Genomic DNA, 17,806 nt, shown 5'->3' on the forward strand with positions numbered 1-17,806 from the left:
TAAGAAAGAAACAGAAAATACATTTGTAACATTAAATTCTAAACATGTTTAGAGGAAATTCACACTCATCTCACATAAACCTTGTTTATAAGGTTATGGCATTTTGATCTAATACCCACTCTTATGTCAGAAATACTGAACTATAAATAAGAAAAATATTTTAAGTGAATTCGATAAGAAGCAATATAAATGAGGTTTAGATAAAAAATGAGAAATTAAAGAAAAAAATCATATTGGAGAGCATTAACTTTTCTTATAAAATAAGAAAAGATAGAAGGTCTCTTATCACCAAATTTAGACTTTTATAGAAAATATCAAAGTTCTTTCTCATATTTTACCATTCATAGCATTTCACATTTCCATGTAAAGTGGAAATCTTCTGGTTTCCTGGTGAAGAGATAAAAAATTCATATTTACACAGATTTAAATAATCTGTAATTATCATAATATTTCTGAGAAGGGAAGAGACATCTTAGTCAATAAATGAGGATTTAGAAGGACAACTAGAAACTTAATACCTACAGGTTCCATATTCTAATATCTGATATCATCTCTTGAAATTCCTGGCTCTTGAGCTTGGATTTCTTTATTGTCAGTTTGAGCTCCATTGTTTGATTAAGTATTTATGCTGACATAAATACTGGACTTTTCAAAGATGCTCTTTAGTATTTATGAAAATGTTTGAAAAATTAATATGAAGAAAAAGGAGAGCAGTTCTATTCTGCTTGTGCATTATCAATAATAGAATACACACAGAATTGAATCAGAAATTCCTAATACTTTTCTATTCTTGGCCACTGAATAAAAGTTCTGTCTCAAGAATGTCACCCAAGCTATTCAGATGTTGGTAATTTATGACACTGCATGTAATACACTGTTTACCTATAGTGAAGTCTCTGTCTTGCCTCTCCCAGGTGCTTCGTAACCTGGCACAGTGAGAACAATTTGTAGACTCTTTTTACTCTTGGAGTCTCTCCCCGAGGAGATGACAATTTCTTGCTTGTCCCTGAAGCATTTGAAAGCTTAACAGATGCATGGGGAGGGGAGTGCTTAGTAATTGTTTAAAACGATTTTTATTCACAGGTAAGTGAGTCTGAGTCAGATTTTTTTTTTTTGTATTACATTCCTATCTTTTACTTTTGATTAGTGTAGTGGCAGGAGGGGCATAGTGCAGGTTTTCTATGATTGGAGCAGACAGGTAAAGGAGGAGAGAGTCCTGGGGCCCTCAGTGGCTTTTTCAGGCTTTTATTGAGTTTACCAGGTACACGGCAGGCAGGGGTGCTGGGGGGCTTCATGGTTTGGGTGAACATCAGTCTAGATGTTCCTGTGAAGATAATTTTTAGATGTTACTTACATTTAACTCAATAGCTTTTGAATTCAGCCCATTACTTTTCCCAGTGTGGGTAGGATTCACCCAAAGCAGTTTAATGTCTTTTTTTTTAAAGATGTATTTATTTATTTATACAAGCACTAGGTACAGTCAGAAGCGTGGGAGGGTGAGATAATTCACCAGAGCCAGAGCAGGGAGCAGAACAGGCACACTGACGAAGTACACTGTTGAGGGAAGCAGTGGGTGAGACAGGAGAGGTCTGCACGCCATGTGGGACCCTCAACGGTGGCTGGGGATCGAACCAGCACTGCAGAGGCTCCGGGCAGCTTTGTTTTTTTTTAATTATTATTTAAATTTTATTTTTATATTCCCCTTACAATTACAACCCCCTTATTTTGACCCCAAGCCCTCCTTTCCCCACCCCTCAACCTCCATAGAGTGTCTCTGGTTCATAGTTGTTTGTTGATTTTGATATTTTCTTTCTTATAGTTATTCTTTTTCCTGGTCCCTTATTTAAGTTTTCTATATTCCTGCTATGAGTGAGACCATCCAGTATTTTTCTTTTTCTTTCTGGCTTATTTCACTGAGCACGATCCCTTCTAGCTCCATCCATGTTGCTGCAAATTGCATGTGTTTATCTTTTTTGAATGCTGAGTAATATTTCATGGTGTATATGTCTTAAAGAGCAAAGACTACAACATAAAAATTCTACCTACTTTCCTGTCTTTTTATTCAAGACTTTATTTCAGTTCTGGCAGCGCTGATCTGCTTTGTAGATTTCTGTCTGAAAATTCTCTTTTATCTCTATTTTTCTGTAGCAATATAATCTCTTTTCTCTGTGTGTCTCTGGAGTACCCTTATTAACATGATCATATAGGGAAGTATGCTTAATATATTTCATCTTTACAATAAGTTTGTCAACATTTTTCCAGTTCTATACTGGTCTTCTCAAATGGATAGTGCATTGGAGATGTATATGATTGTTATCCTGTGGCATTATTTGAAAGATTAAATGACTAATAATAATAATACATTGTGCATGTAATGTGTTGTTCCTTCCTTAAATTTATTTATTTATTTATTTTTTTACCTCTGTTGTGATCTCAACTAATCCAGCTACTGGAGAACTCCTTGGAGATGGGCAGAACTTACCTGTAAGGCTTAGGTATTTGGTATAGGCTGAGTTTTCCACTACAGCAATCTTAATTATTTCGAGGCAAGTTTCTCCACTCATGCTCAAAGACTTTTTACATCTGCTTTGTGTAAACCTTTCCTTTCCACGTCATCCCTTCTTGACATTTGGAACACACAAGAGTGATCACCTCCAGGTCCTTGAAGGCAACTACTTTCTTGTCTGTGGCCATGACATCACTCATGAGGGCAAGGGCACAGTCATGCAATTCAGGAGGACACCGTACAGTAGACCCATCATTGGAGTGGTAGCCAACAACACAAGAATCATAGGCTGGTCTTTAACAACAGTGATTATTCAATTTGACCTGCTGCTCCAATCACAAGGACTCTGGGTGGTTCAGGTATGACTGGGAAATGAGCAGATAATCTTAGCACCTGCAAAATGAGCTTCAGGGAGTCAGGTCACCCCTACTGCCTAGGTACCATTCTTCTACTTTTGCATCTATGGCAACTGAATTATGCTCTCACTTGTTGTATAATATTGAAACATGTGCTTCTATTACTCACTTTCTTCCTTGTTGAGGTTTGATTTCTTGACATGCTTAATAATCAAACAACTTTATATCATTGAAAATTACAGGCAGAAAATACATTACAAAAATGTAAGATCTCATGTTTTGACATTTGTATGCATTTAAAACATCATCAACACAAACAAGGTAAGACAGGGTCTTACTTTATAGCTGTGCCCTGCATCTCCCCTAAGCACCTAGACACAGATGCCTGGAACTTCTTGAGCACTCGTGTAGACATAACCTGAAGTATAGGTGTCTTAATGTCTCAGAGGAGGAGCTTTGACAAATAGGAGATGAAAGCTGGCAGGTAATTCTTTTACCTGTCATCACTGATAACTGGGGTTTGGCTAATGTGTTTGCCTGGCTGGCTGATTGAGTTGATTCTTCATTTCTTTGTAACAAGTGATATGTGAGTCCATGTGTATTTGTGGACACGCTGTGCAACCTTGGGCCCAAATGCTTTTTGTTTATCTTTCACTCAAAGAGGTTTTTTATATAGTTTGTTTAGAGCAAATTTTATAGCCAAGTTTCATAGAAAGGGTATAAATCGCCTTAGTGTTTATGCAACTATCTTATTGTGTATTAGTGAATGAGACAAGTGCAATATCTAACAGCATCAGGTTTCATTACATATGCCAATATAGTGTACATATAAATATTGTAGGTGGAATAATGAGTTCCTCCCACTGCATGAAATATACCCATGTCCAAAGCCCCAGAAGTTGTGAACATGCTATTTTCCATGGAAAAAGAGATTTGCTCGTGTGATTAAATTAATCACATTGGATTTGGACATAGGTCTCTCCTGGATTATTTCAATGACTCCAAAATAATCATCGGGAGAGAGGGAGGCAAGAGAGTGAGAGTGAGAGGAAGTGATTTGGCAGTGGAAACAACAGATGGATTTGCTGGGAGGAGAGAGGGGGCCACAAGTCAAAGGTTGGGAGAGACAAGGAAACAGATTCGACCCTAAGGCTCTGGAATGTATGCAAACTGCTGGCACCCTGATTTTAGCCAGTAAGATCCATTGTGAACATCTGACCTTCAAAATTTTGAGATTAAAAAAATAAAAAAACAAACAAACTTTGGCTTGTTCAAAATCACTGTTTGGGGCATTAGTTTTACAGTGTGATAGAAAACTAATACTACTGGCAACACAATTACTTTTTATAGAATACAAACATGTAAACCAAATTAAAACGTAAAAACCTTTTAGTAAAGTATATTTTTTATTTTAAAATGCATTTATTTTCAAATTATTGTCTATTGCTTATATAAGTGTATGTTCCATATCTAATTAGCATATTTTTTTCTACAGGAAAGTTTGGAAATTTAAGGTCAGTATAAAAGGATCCAGATTTTTCCCATTGAAATGAATAGAAATTTTATTTATTTTACAGTAGGACTTTCAGGAACATAGAGAAATTATTAAATGAAAAGAGTTACAGTTTCAAATTCACATGAGTTTGAATGATTGACATGGGCCTTTCAGGAATCTTTTCAATGCATCCTTCACATCCTTGTTCCTGAGGCTGTAAATAAGGGGGTTCAGCATTGGTATCACAAGGGTGTAGAAGACTGAGTACATTTTATCAGTATCTAAGGAGTGATTGGTCCTTGGTTGCAAATACATGAAGAGAAGTGTCCCATAGAACACAGTGACAGCCATCATGTGAGAAGCACAGGTGGAAAAGGCTTTCCATCGCCCCTCCGAGGAGCGTATCCTCAAAATGGCAAGGACGATATTAAAGTAGGATATCAGAACAATAATCATGGAGAAAAACAAATTGGTCCCCGAGAATGTGAACACTGCTGTTTCTGGAATGTAAGTGTCTGAACAGGACAATGCCAACAAAGGGACATCATCACAGTAGAAATGGTTGATGACATTAGAAGAGCAGTAGGACACTGAGAACACACAGGAAGTCACAGTCAGTGCTGTGGTCATACCATGGAGGTAGGTGATGGAGACCAGCAGAAGGCAGATCTTTGGAGACACCACCACCGTGTAGAGCAGAGGGTTGCAAATGGCAACATAGCGGTCATAGGCCATGGCAGCCAGCATGAAAATCTCAGCCACAATGAAAACTAAGAAGCCACCAAGTTGTGCTGCGCATCCATAGTAAGATATGGTTTTCTTTGTCACCAAGAAGTTAACCAACATTTTAGGGGCAATGACAGTAGAGTTGCCAAGATTGACAATAGCCAAATGGCGGAGGAAGAAGTACATGGGGGTCTGAAGGCGAGAGTCCACACTGGTGAGGGTAATGATGCCCACATTTCCTGTCACGGTCAGTCCATAGATGACCAGGAAGACAAAGAAGAGTGGGATCTGGAGGTTTGGACGATCTGAAACTCCCATGAGAATGAATTCTGTGACCCTGGTGAGATTCCCTGGAGCCATTTACTTTGTTGCTTTCATCTTTTAATGGGGAAAATGAACATTAATAGATGGCAAAATCACTTTTTCTGTAAATAGCAGATTCTTAATGTTTCATTTAAAATCAGTTTTTTTGTTCATAAACAGTTAAAAGTTTCAGATACTAGTTTTATTCACCATCATTTCACAAAATTTAGAAATAAAAACTCTCCAGACACCACTTTCAGGTTCTTAGAACTAATTGACAGAGCTATTAATCTCTTTGCTGTTGGATGCAGTTTCTATTACATACATAGTAGATTAATTTATTATATTATTGTATGCACTGATGTTTATATGCATAGATCAATTATATTAATGTGATAGTTTATGAAAACCTACATGCATGCTTTTTATATGTATATGTGCATGTTTATATATATGTGGTTTTTTTCCAAAGATAAAGATAGTTTTGTTTAAAAAGGTGATGAACAAGAGTGACTTCCAATTATCTTCTCTTCAGCTGCCACTTGCCTTCTCTTCAGCCTACACCTTGTCTCATTTCCAGGAATGTCAATATTTTAACATTTTCAGTACCCTGGGTTTTTCTTTATCAACTTTTACTATAGCTCTTGGCATCAGTGCCCTATCAAGAGAACTACCCCTCAATATTGTTTTTCCTTTGTACCATTCAGAAACTAAATTCTCTTTACTTCATCTCCTTTCCTTTCTTCTGCCAAATAACCAGTCCTGTCTGACCACTCTGATTTCTAGATGTTCAAACTCTGCTCGATTATGTTCTCCTGTTAGCCCTTCTTTTCCTTTCCAGCATATGTCATTTTAGTTTAAACTGTTTACCACCAAATTTATTTGTTAAAATTTCTCTTGTAGTTGGGCCTCCCCGGTGGCGCAGTGGTTGAGCGCTGGGCTGCGAAGCTGCCTGCAGCCTCTGCAGCGCTGGTTCGATCCTGGGCCGCCAGCGAGGGTCCCACATGGCACAACAGACCTCTCCTGCTGTGCCCGCTGCTCCCCTCAGCAGTGTATTTCATCAGTCTGCCTGCTCTGCTCCCCGCTCTGGCTCTGGTGAATTCTCTCACCCTCCCGCGCTTCTGACTATACCCAGTGCTTGTATAAATAAATAAATAAATAAATAAATAAATAAATAAATCTTTAAAAAAAAAAAAAAGAAAAGAAATTATTTAAAAAAAAAATTCTCTTGTAGTTTTAATTTGTTCAAGTTTGATTATTATTTGTTTAGAGAAATAAGGAGGGCACTAACATTACTTACTATGGTGTGAATTTTTTGTGCTGGAACTGTGTTAAGTATTTGAAATAACAAGCTCATTACATAGGAATGTCTATGAGATGAATATAATTATTTTCTAAAGCTGATGAGGCAGTGGAAGCCCAACTGTGAGCTAAGTGACTCTAAGTCACGAAAAGAGTCAGTAGAGGCTATTGATCAATAATAAGGTCTTATATGGGTTTTATTTTTTATGTTTTGTTCTGTTTGGTTGGTCAGTTGGCTAGTAGGTTGTTAATTCAGTAAATAGTTGTGTGATTTATACCAAGTATTTATATTCTTTTATTTGTGAATTAAACGAGTTATTGTATATATGTAGGTTAGCAGAGAACCTGTTGACAATGAATGCAAAATAATTGATCCCTGCATTTATTTTTAGCATAATAAATAATCTGGCTTCTTATTTCCATCCCAGTAAATCATTCTACCTTGCTGAAGGCTTTTATAGCTGAAGTAGAAATAGTCAATGAATTACCATTGTATAGGTAAGTTTATGACGGAAAACATATGGCATCAGTTTCCTTAATCGATCTATTTCCTGTTTGTTTGCTATACATAGAAGCAACTCGATGAAGTTTCACTCTGAGATATAGTATTCAATAAACTTATCCTTAATTTAATAAGAACAAAGAAGTATTAACAATAGCAACCATTGTCTACTTGAATTTGTGAAACTAGTTTTTTTAAAAAGTATTTACATGTAACCTTACTTATTAATTCTCTCTTCTATTGAAATGTAACTGATGGCAAAGTTAGGTTTGCATTTTATTTTGGTAAGTATATGTGATTTAAATAAAATTTCTGTGGAATAGCCCAATATTGTCTTTTTTCTCAGGGACTTTATTTGATTTAGCATTTATTCCTAATTAATCACTTCTAATTGTATAAACATATGTGGGTCTGCTACTCCTAGGCAGCCTATATGGCCACAATTTTGTCACCTAAACAAGGTCAAAGTGGTCCGGCCAGTTAAGAACAGGAGCCCTAACCCTTAAACCCTTCAGATCAAACAAGAGCACAAAGCTGGATCACACTGGGAAGGTTATGCATCACAAGGTATGTCCAGAATGCCCGGGGGCTGAGGACCGATGCATAACATATACTCCTGATTTATACATCACGGTATGACCGGGAATGCCCGGGGGCTGAGGACCGATGTATGACAAGGGACCCCAGAAGCTAATCAGTGGAGGGCCTTGTTGATGAGATTAGAACCATGGCTGGGGATTAGGGTGTAGCATCAAGTAGATTAGAAGTGCCTGGAGGGCAGACTCACAATCCCTAATCTTCTACACCCTTCCCCTTTCCTTAATCTCCCTAATCTAAAAACCAATTACGTGTGTCAATAAAAGGGCCAGGATCTTGCTCTTCAGCAGCATTCTGCATTATGTAGCCTGCTCCACGACTCCCGTTTGTCAGTGTGGTGTTGCCCAACGCAACAAATATAGATTTTCAAATTTGAACTTTGAAAAGAAATATTGTAAGCATATCTTAAAAGGATAGCTTCTCAGTATATGATATTAAAAAAATACCCAGTATTAATCAGTTTAACCTTAAATTTTGGATGAGACATGGTACTGCATATTAAATTTTCAATATTTTCTAATGCAATTTTGAGAGTAAGTTCCATAGGTCTCACATTGTAGAGTTTGTCTAAAATTAGTCACAAGTTGTATTAGGGACAAAAACCACATCTTGTTAGGTGCTTTCAGTGTCTATCAGCAACACAGAAACTAACAGTTAACACTGGGGAGTCTCTCCAACCTGGACTTTAACAGCCTGTGTGATGCAAATCCAGGAGGGGGAGAAAAACTTGCTTTTATTGATCTTAGGAAATTTTATAAATTTTTCTTGGAGATATGGAATTTTATATTTCAAAGACATTTAACAAGTTTCCTGTCTGCTTGTAGAGTACCTTCTAAAGTATTAATCAATTCTACTAGTTCTGTGACAGAAAGCATTTCTCGTTATGTTAAGATGAAATATACTCCCTATAATGACTATTCATTGTCCTGTATAAATGCTCACTCAGGCAAATTTATCAGGAGGGATGCTGAATACTATTGTTTAAGTTGTATCACATCACTTTCATTTAGCAATCAGTGGGCAGAGATACGATTCACTTGGAAAGATTTTTATTTCTGTTATGAGTCTGATTTGAACGAGATAAAGCTTCCAAGATACTTGGTCTACCATAAGGAATTAGGTTTAACCTACCTGTGCTTGGAGATCTGCTGAGACCCTCTCCTAAGGTTGTTGCCTGTAGAATGCTGAAGAGTTTTTAGAGTGTCTGATGTCCCTGAAGATCTTCACATAGATACACTTGTTTTTTGCCCCAGATCCCAAACATGACATCCAGAATTCCCACATATAGGTCTGACTCCCCAGAGAAAAGAAGTCCAAATGATTGCTCATTAGTCAAGTCTCTTTGCAAGATTTTACCTAGAATGAAATAGTGCATATAGTCTAGGGACTGTAACATGTGATCTTATAGAATAACAACCCATGCAACAATCCATTCCGCCCTTGGGCTTGAATTGTATCTTTACACTAATGGGATGTTGCCCCTGTTTATGGGATGGAGAAATTCCAACACTTAGAGAACATAATAATCTGATCCCAAAGTTGAAATTTTTTGTTTGTTCTAGAGTTTATTTTTTCCCTCCTTAATCTCATCTGCCTCCCGTCAACAACTTCTGTTATTTTTCCTCTTTTTTTCCTCATGGCCATGCCTTTGACCCTTTCTGTCCCCTTCCTACTAGCCCCAGAAGCTTCAGTTTCTTTACTAGTATCTGCTACTTTTTACAAGCTCTTTTCTTTGTCAAAACTTCTGCCATGTGAATGTCCAGTATTTGTCTTTGTCATTATGACTTGATTTACTACACACAGTTCCTCTGAACTCTTTCCATTTTGCTGTAAATGTCAACATTTCATTTTTCCTGATGACTGAAAAATATTCCACTGTGTGAATATACATCTTCTTAACCCAAACCTCTATCATTGGGCACTTAGATTGTTTCCATGTTTTAGTTGTTGTAAATAATGCTGCAATAAACATTGTGCATATAATTTTAAGTTGTAGTTTCATGTTCTTATGATAGAGCAGCAAGAGTTGGATTGGTGGGTCAGGTGGTATTTCCATTTTTAGATTTTTAAGGTAAATCCAAATTGCTTTCCAAAATGACTTTACAAGCCTACATCCTCACCAACTGTGTAACATGAATTATACTCCATAATCTGTATTCATAGATTGGAAGACAATTTGGGATTTATGTACTCATATGTTCATTGCAACAATATTCACAATAGCCAAGCTAAGGAAACAACCTAAGTGCCCAAAGACAGATGAGTAGATTATGATGTGACACACATACAATGGAATACTACTCAGCTCTCAAAAAAGATAACTTCTGTTTATTTGAAACCACATGGATGGACCTGGAGAAGATTATGCTAAGAAAAATGTCAGAAGTAGAAAGAAATAGATGTAGAAAGACAAATACCAGATGTGATGGTGCCACTTATATGTGGAATATAAAGAAGTAAAACAAAAGATGATCAGATAAAGTCAACTCAATAATCAGAAACCCTGTCTTTAGAATTGAGGCTGCCAGAAAGGTGGCAGGGAGACAACGAAGAGGGGCAGGAGGACCATGGACCATAGTGAGCACTGTGGGTGCCTTGATTGTGTGTGTGGTGTGGTAACAACACCTGGAGGGGGTGATCCTTTATTTCTATGTCATAAACAATGTGTAAACCAATGTTACCTTAAGAAAAAAATAAAGGACAAACATGTAAATTATAGTCACTGATTTAATGTAGGAAAATATATAACAGCAAAGTTGTACAAAAATATATTGGAATTACTAAGAGTAATTTTTTTGTTACTAAAGTGAGAGGTGTTCAAACACTTAGTGGGGTGCAGAAGATTAAGGTATGCAGTAAAGATTCAGGTAATGTGACTTTTCAGGTACTTTTCATCTTGGGAAGCTAGAGAATTTTTATTTCACTTGTGTTTTTATTATTTTTTTAATATTTATTTATTTATTTATTTATACAAGCCCTGGGAACAGTCAGAAGGTCGGGAGGGTGAGAGAATTTGCCAGAGCCAGAGCAGAGAGCAGAACAGGCAGACTGATGAAATACACTGCTGAGGGGAGTAGCAGGCGCGGCAGGAGAGGTCTGCGCACCATGTGGGACCCTCACCGGTGGCCGGGGATCGAACCGTCACTGCAGAGGCTGCGAGCAGCTCTGCACCTGAGGCACCACCGGGGGGGCCCACTTGTGTTTTTAATAAAGGGAAGACAAAATGTCAAAATAATTTAGGAGAGTCGAAGTGGAAATTGTAAAGTGTTTGCAAGTGAGCAATAGTAACTGTATTTTACCATATTTTCAAAATAAAAAAAATCTTCACAGAAAAGGAATCAGTCATTCCATAAAATTAAAGGATGACATGAGTAATGGGAGAAAATATTGGAAATCCATATATCAGATAAAGTATTCATATCCAAAATATATGGGAACCTCTACAACTCAACAGCAAAAATAAATAACCAGTTTTTTTAAAAAATGGGCAAAGAACATGAATAGACATTTCTTTAAACATACAAAGGCCAATAGGTATATGGAATGGAATTTAACACACTAATTATCAAAGAAATATACATCAAACCACAATGTGACACAGAGTAGGTTGGCTATTATTTTTTAAAAAGTAACAAGTTATGGTAAGGATGTGGAGAAAAGTCAATCTTGACACACTGTTGGTAGGAATATAAGTGAGCACAGTCATTATAGAAACCCCAATATGGAAGATTCCCCACCCCCAAATTGAAATTATTATCTCACAATTACTCTGGGTAAACAAAAATAAGAATTATATCTAGGTCCTCAGACATTTATGCCAGTCAGTGTAGTGAAATAATAGATTAACTGGACAAAAGTATATAAAATTTTTTATAAAAAACGAAAAACTATAAGAAGTGGGCATAAGCAGGAATAGCCATTTCAACATTGAGGATAAGAAAACCCATGAAAAATAGTAAAACACCATCTATCAGGAGAAAAATAAACACACTTTAAAACAAGCTTTTGATCCCATACACTAGTCAAAATGAGTAACGTATCAAAGTTTGCATATTTTATTCACTCTGCTTCCTGTTTCTTCCTATATGCCTAATTCCTGTTTTGTCCCTGACTCTTTAGCAAATATTTTGCACAAGTCTGGATTGTTCATTCTCTTCGCAATGTCTTTTGGCAGAAAATATCATTTTAGTTGTAATGATGTGGACCTTAACACTTTTTTCTCCAGTGGTTCATATACTTTGACATTTACATAAAATTCTTTGCCTAACCCATGGCCACAGAGCTGTGCTGTTTTCACTAGAAATGTGACAATACTAGGTTTTATATTAAGGTTGAAGATTCATGCTGAAAAAAAAAAAGGTTTATATATGGTGCAAACAATGAGTCAAAAATTTTTGTGCATGGTATAAACCAAATTTCATTTTTTAAAAAGTATTATCCTTCCCCCATGGATTTTCCTTAGCATATTATCAAAAAATCAGTTGACCATATATGCATGACTCTCTTCCAGAACACTATATTTGCTCCACTAATCTTTGCACTAATACTTTATTCTCTATTTTAACATTATACTAACACCTAAAATCAGATTATGTGAATATACTACCTTTATTATTCTTTTCATTTTTTTCTCCTTTTTCATGTAATTTGTAGAATCAGCAAATTTCTGTGATTACATATACTTTCCACTTCATAAAAATACATGCTTTAATTGGGGTTGCTTGAATTTATTAAACAATTTAAGATTGCATTTAAAAGATTGATTTTTCACAGTTGACCTTCAGGGAGTATCCACAAGAGAAGATTTTCCCTTACAACTCAAAATGTTTGACTATTAAAATATCAGTAAGCTTAAATAATTTTCCAACATAATTCAGAAAAATAGTATTTTAAAATTTGAAAAAAGTATAATTTTTTAATTAAAGAATTAAAAACTTCTAGGTTATGCTTCTTTATTATATTTCAGCATGTATATGTTTATGGGATTTTTCAGAGAATTATGAGAGGTTATATTTTCAGGAAGAGAATACTGGATTCTAGAGAAATGAATTAATCAACTTAATGACATAGGCTACTTAGTAGCTGAGCCAGGAATACGTCAGGAATCATTGCCTTTCTTTTCCACTAAGGGATCATACTTTAACCAGAGGCCAAAGTGCATTCATGTAATCATTTTCATCATATACTTCATTATCCATAGTCATTCACTGTTTACTATGAAAAAAAAAATCATGCTGACACTTTAATGTCCCAAAAAAGAATGTTGTTTTCCTCTTGGGGGTATGATGTGAACTTGAAGGAGAACTCAAGATTATATAAGAATTCAAATGCCTAATATTCATAGCATGCCTTAATTAAGTGAGCAGTTCATTTCCACAGGTAAAATGCAAGGATTTTCATAAATCTGAAAACATGTTAGAAACAATTCCTTAAAAAATTAGAGACTATGCCTTAATATTTGTATTTAAGAGAAACGATTTTAGTGAACTCAAAATTATATTAAAAATGGAATCATATCTTTCAGGGAAATTGACTTAGGAAAAAGGAAAGACTTGATACATATTTTGGTCAATTGAGGATAAATTAGAAATTTTCTCATTAAGGAAAAAATTTCCTTAATGAGGGATAATGATCAGAATTGGAGTACTAGAATTAAGGTGTTACTAGTTTTAGAAAATTATTAATGGTGAAAATACCAACTATAAGCAAGCCACTTTGAGAGCATAATGTTTTTTTCTGATGAAGGAATATACAAATTTTCAATTTAGTTTATTACTTAGCCAATGGACCTGAAGCCTGTTTAGTTTTTAAAAAATTGTGATCCATTGAAACTTAATTGTTTTAAAAATAAATTTGAATGCACACAGATGCATGTTACATTATTTCTAGGTGACAGCATTTCCAGAATGATGGCATGACACTGTGGGCTTGCTATGATGAAGTAGAAATAGAGGGTGAAGTCAGAGAAATCTAACATTGGATCCTCATTCTCTTAAAAATTGCACGACGTTGGGACAAGCTATGTGCCTATTTGGCCCTTGGTTTTCTTCTCTATAAACAGATGTTGAATTATCTATTTTACAGTTTCTGTGTAGATTACATTAGATGATGTGCACAAAATTCTTAATCCACATAAGGATAATTGTAGCTACAATTATCGCTTTCCTTCTCATTGAGCATAGCGTGATACTGTTTTCATAGATGTCTGATGCTTTGTATTTTTTAAAAAATTATATATTTATGCATACAAGAACTGAGGTACAGGCCAGAGGTATGGGGGGGTGAGAGGATTCACCAGAGTGGGGGACAGAACACGCAGACTGACCAATAACACTGTTGAGGGGAGCAGCGGGCAAAACAGGAGAGGTCTGCTGCCCCATATGGGTAGTTCCCTGGCTGGCCGGGGATCAAACTTGTGCTGCAGAGGCTGCAGAGTTTCAGAGTGCTGTGCTCAATTCCTTGCGCCACCAGTGAGGCCTGACACTTTGTATTTTTTGATTGTGGGACTTGAGGAGCTGATACCATTTTTGTCTTCTGATTGACCATGTTTTAGTAAAAATTGAAAATCTATATATCTTTCTAGCTTTTGTTGAAATGAAAGAGTGAAACATAAACACAGTTGTGATTTCTTTAAATAACAGTTAACAAAAATGTCTGTAGAAAGACCAGTTTGGATGGAGTAGTTAAATCTCATATTTTTTCCTCTGTTATGACTTGATTCTAAAAGTAAATACATAAATGATCTAGTGGTACATGATTTGGAGTAAAATATACCTTCATCCGTAAATCACTTTCTTGATATTCTGGCTAGGTCAAATACAGCAAAGATTATTAGAAAATTATGCTGACAAGAGTATTAAGGAAATGAAAGTAAGCTTATAGCTATTTTATGGACATGTCCGCAGGTAGAACACAGTGATATTAATTCATTTTTTTGAATGTCTTATGACATAGAATAGCATCTGGATAGAATAGTGTCTTAATATATACTTAGTACTATAGAAAATTTAGTTACATCTTTAAAAAAATATTGCTGCATGTATTGGGACCCATTACTGTTTGATGATTTTATTTTGAAATTTTTATTTTGTTACTCACCTGTTTTGCAGCATTTAACTGCAATTTGGAAGAAATGTAATGTGCACTCATCTTTCACATGACCAACACATTGATATTTTAATGCATCTCAAAAGCAAACACGCACTTATACCATGTTTTGGTCATTGAACAATATATTCATTCTAGTCATTCTAGTCATTCTTTGGTTTGAAAGAAGCAATTATTCCAAGTTTCCACTGTCATTAGGTGCTAAACCTAGTGATAGAGATATTTCATACGGAGTTTCAGAATTCAGAGATAAAGTACTTAAATTTCCCAAATTGTGTTATTGCAGGCATATCAGTCAAGTAAAGTTTTCTTTACTCACATTTCAATGAATAGTTCAATAAATATGTTTTGTCTAATGGCACCTTTAGAAGACTACCTATTATTACATTTTTCAAAATCTCGTTTGCATTTTTTTTTCTTTAACTGTTGTTCTTTCCATATGCCTGATTCCTGTTTTGAGCCTGACTCTTTACAGGAAATATTTCTGTATGTCATACATGGATTCCTGAAAACAATAAAAAGAGGGAGAGAGAGGGGGATGGGAGAGGAAGACAGGGAGAGACAGAAGATGGGGGAGAAGGGGAGAAATGGAGAAGGGAGAAGAGCAAGAGAAGATTGGTGGAGAAAGAGAGAATAGGAATATTTTATTTTATTTTTTTAAAATAAATTTTATTTTTATATTCCCCATACAATTGCAATCCCCTTATTTTGACCCCAATCCCTCCCCTCCCCGCCCCCACCCCCCATAGAGTGTCTCTGGTTCATAGTTTTTTGTTGATTTTGATTTTCACTTTCTTATAGTTATTCATTTTCCTGGTCCCTTATTTAAGTTTTCTAGATTCCTGCTATGAGTGAGACCTTCCGGTATTTTTCTTTTTCTTTCTGGCTTATTTCGCTGGGCATGATCCCTTCCAGCGCCATCCATGTTGCTGCAAATTGCATGTGTTTATCTTTTTTGAAATGTATTTTTGCTAATGCAAAAAAAATACAGTCATGCATATTTATACTATTAACTGTGTCTTTGTAAAATATTTATTATTATTTATAACATTCTAAACCAAATTACACATAATCACAATTTTTCTGTGACTCGGTGCATGATCTCATGGGTAATATGTAAAATTGTCTAGATTTGCACAGCAATCAAATTGATTTATATTTCATACTATATTTTATAGTATATTATTGCATGTTATAATAAGTGATTACATTTATTGCATTTGATTATGCTCTAGATTTCTTAGGAGTCAAATGATTACTGTTTAATTTTGTAGTCTCATGTTCATGGAGCTACTTCTTGTGTACATTAGAAAGTCTTCCATGCACCTGGGGACATTTCTATGAAAACATGATTTTTCTCTTTCTAAGAGTATTTTTAGCTTATTAATTTATTCTCATTTTTGCATATGACTTCTCAATATAAATATCCTGTGTGCGTTTTACATCATGAACTTCAATAATTAGAATGTCTTAAATTCAACCTGAACTTGTGTATGATGGGGTTTTCACCTCTTTTAAACAGTTTTTGGTTATGACATATTGAAGGACACACAAAAGTCAACATGCTGAAAATTTTCCCCTCAGTATGAAAGGAGGAGTATGTCATTGTGTATCCTGAACTGAGATTTTGTCCAGGTATCTCTGTTTTTGTTTTTTTAAACTTATTTTAAGTCACACACGCCTTGATTTACACGCCATTGAACGAGAAACAGTATAACACTGGGAAAGAAAAACATTAGCCACCAACCGACTGAAATCAGTTTTGGCAAAGAGAGTGATTTTGCACTTTTGAAAAAAAATGCAGAAAACATTTTTTCACCTCTTGTCAAATGACAAAAATTTCAGTTATTTTGGAAATTCCACAATCAACAATAATATTTTAAAACAATGGTCATAATTTATCGTTCATGGAAATCAAAACTTCTTCCATAGATTTTGCGGGGTTAATAGGAATAAAATTGAACTGCATCTCAGTTGTTATGTAGATACAATTTGAAAAAAAATAACAGGGCAATAAAATGCAGAGAACAAGATTCAATGACTTACTATGTATTGTATTGTGACAAAGTAAATATGCTAAATATGATTGTTCCCCAAGACTGTCTGTTGGTCCTGCAGAGAAAAAAAAAAAGAAGCAGCAGCACCAGCATTATCATTTCACTGTCTTTGCTTGTAAACAAGGAGCCTCAGTGCCCAGAACACTGTCTCCAGCTCTGTTCAGCACTGCTCTAAAATAAAACTAACAGAACAGGATAATTACCAAAAAAGGGCATAGGCTAGATTTGTTGGCAAAGGGCTTCCTGAGTAGATTGAATGTAAGCTTGAGGTATGTCATTTTTTTTAGTGCTTCAGATGCATTCTAGAATTAAATGACTTTCCTAATATTTTTCTCATTTGAATTAACCCTGAATTGTGATGGAAGTGTGCTTACTCCCATTTTAAAAGCTGTGAACAGGAAAGAAAGGAATTTCATGGATTGTAGAAAATCTAGAACTACTCTTCAGAGATATATTTTCCACTATGATATTTTTATTTTATTTACTTATTTTTTTAAAAGATTTATTTATTTTTATGTAAGAAGTGGGGTACAAGTCAGAGGCGGGGAGGGTGAGCGGATTCATCAGAGACAGAGCAGGGAGCAGAACAGGCAGACTGATGAAACACACTGCTGAGGGGAGCAACAGGTGAGACAGGAGAGGTCTGCGTGCCACGTGGGTATCTCCCTGGCCAGCCGGGAATTGAACCCGCGCTGTAGAGGCTGCGGGCAGCTTCACAGCACTGCACCCAAGCCGCTGCACCAACGGGGAGGCCCTATGATTTTTTCAATTAAAATATCCTGATCTACATTGCCTTTGTGAATTTTAAGATGGTGCAATGTGAAGACAGGTAATAAAAAAATGACAAAATAAATT

General features: G+C 35.6%; 1 protein-coding gene across 1 annotated transcript; it reads right to left on the minus strand.

Annotated features, from left to right (window-relative positions):
• Window positions 1-4,495: 4,495 nt before the first annotated feature.
• On the minus strand, window positions 4,496-5,443 carry LOC119254396 (olfactory receptor 8J2). The gene has a single exon (XM_037521502.1). The coding sequence runs from the start codon at window positions 5,441-5,443 to the stop codon at window positions 4,496-4,498; it is 948 nt and encodes a 315-aa protein (XP_037377399.1).
• Window positions 5,444-17,806: the final 12,363 nt, after the last annotated feature.

The sequence above is a fragment of the Talpa occidentalis genome, unplaced genomic scaffold (genome assembly GCF_014898055.3).
Source record: "Talpa occidentalis isolate TD23 unplaced genomic scaffold, MPIMG_talOcc4v2.1 talOcc4.3, whole genome shotgun sequence".
NCBI lineage: Eukaryota > Metazoa > Chordata > Mammalia > Eulipotyphla > Talpidae > Talpa > Talpa occidentalis.

Coding starts and splice junctions, on each gene's coding strand:
- LOC119254396 (XM_037521502.1), bottom strand. CDS start 5,443: ATGGCTCCAGGGAATCTCACCAGGGTCACAGAATTCATTCTCATGGGA.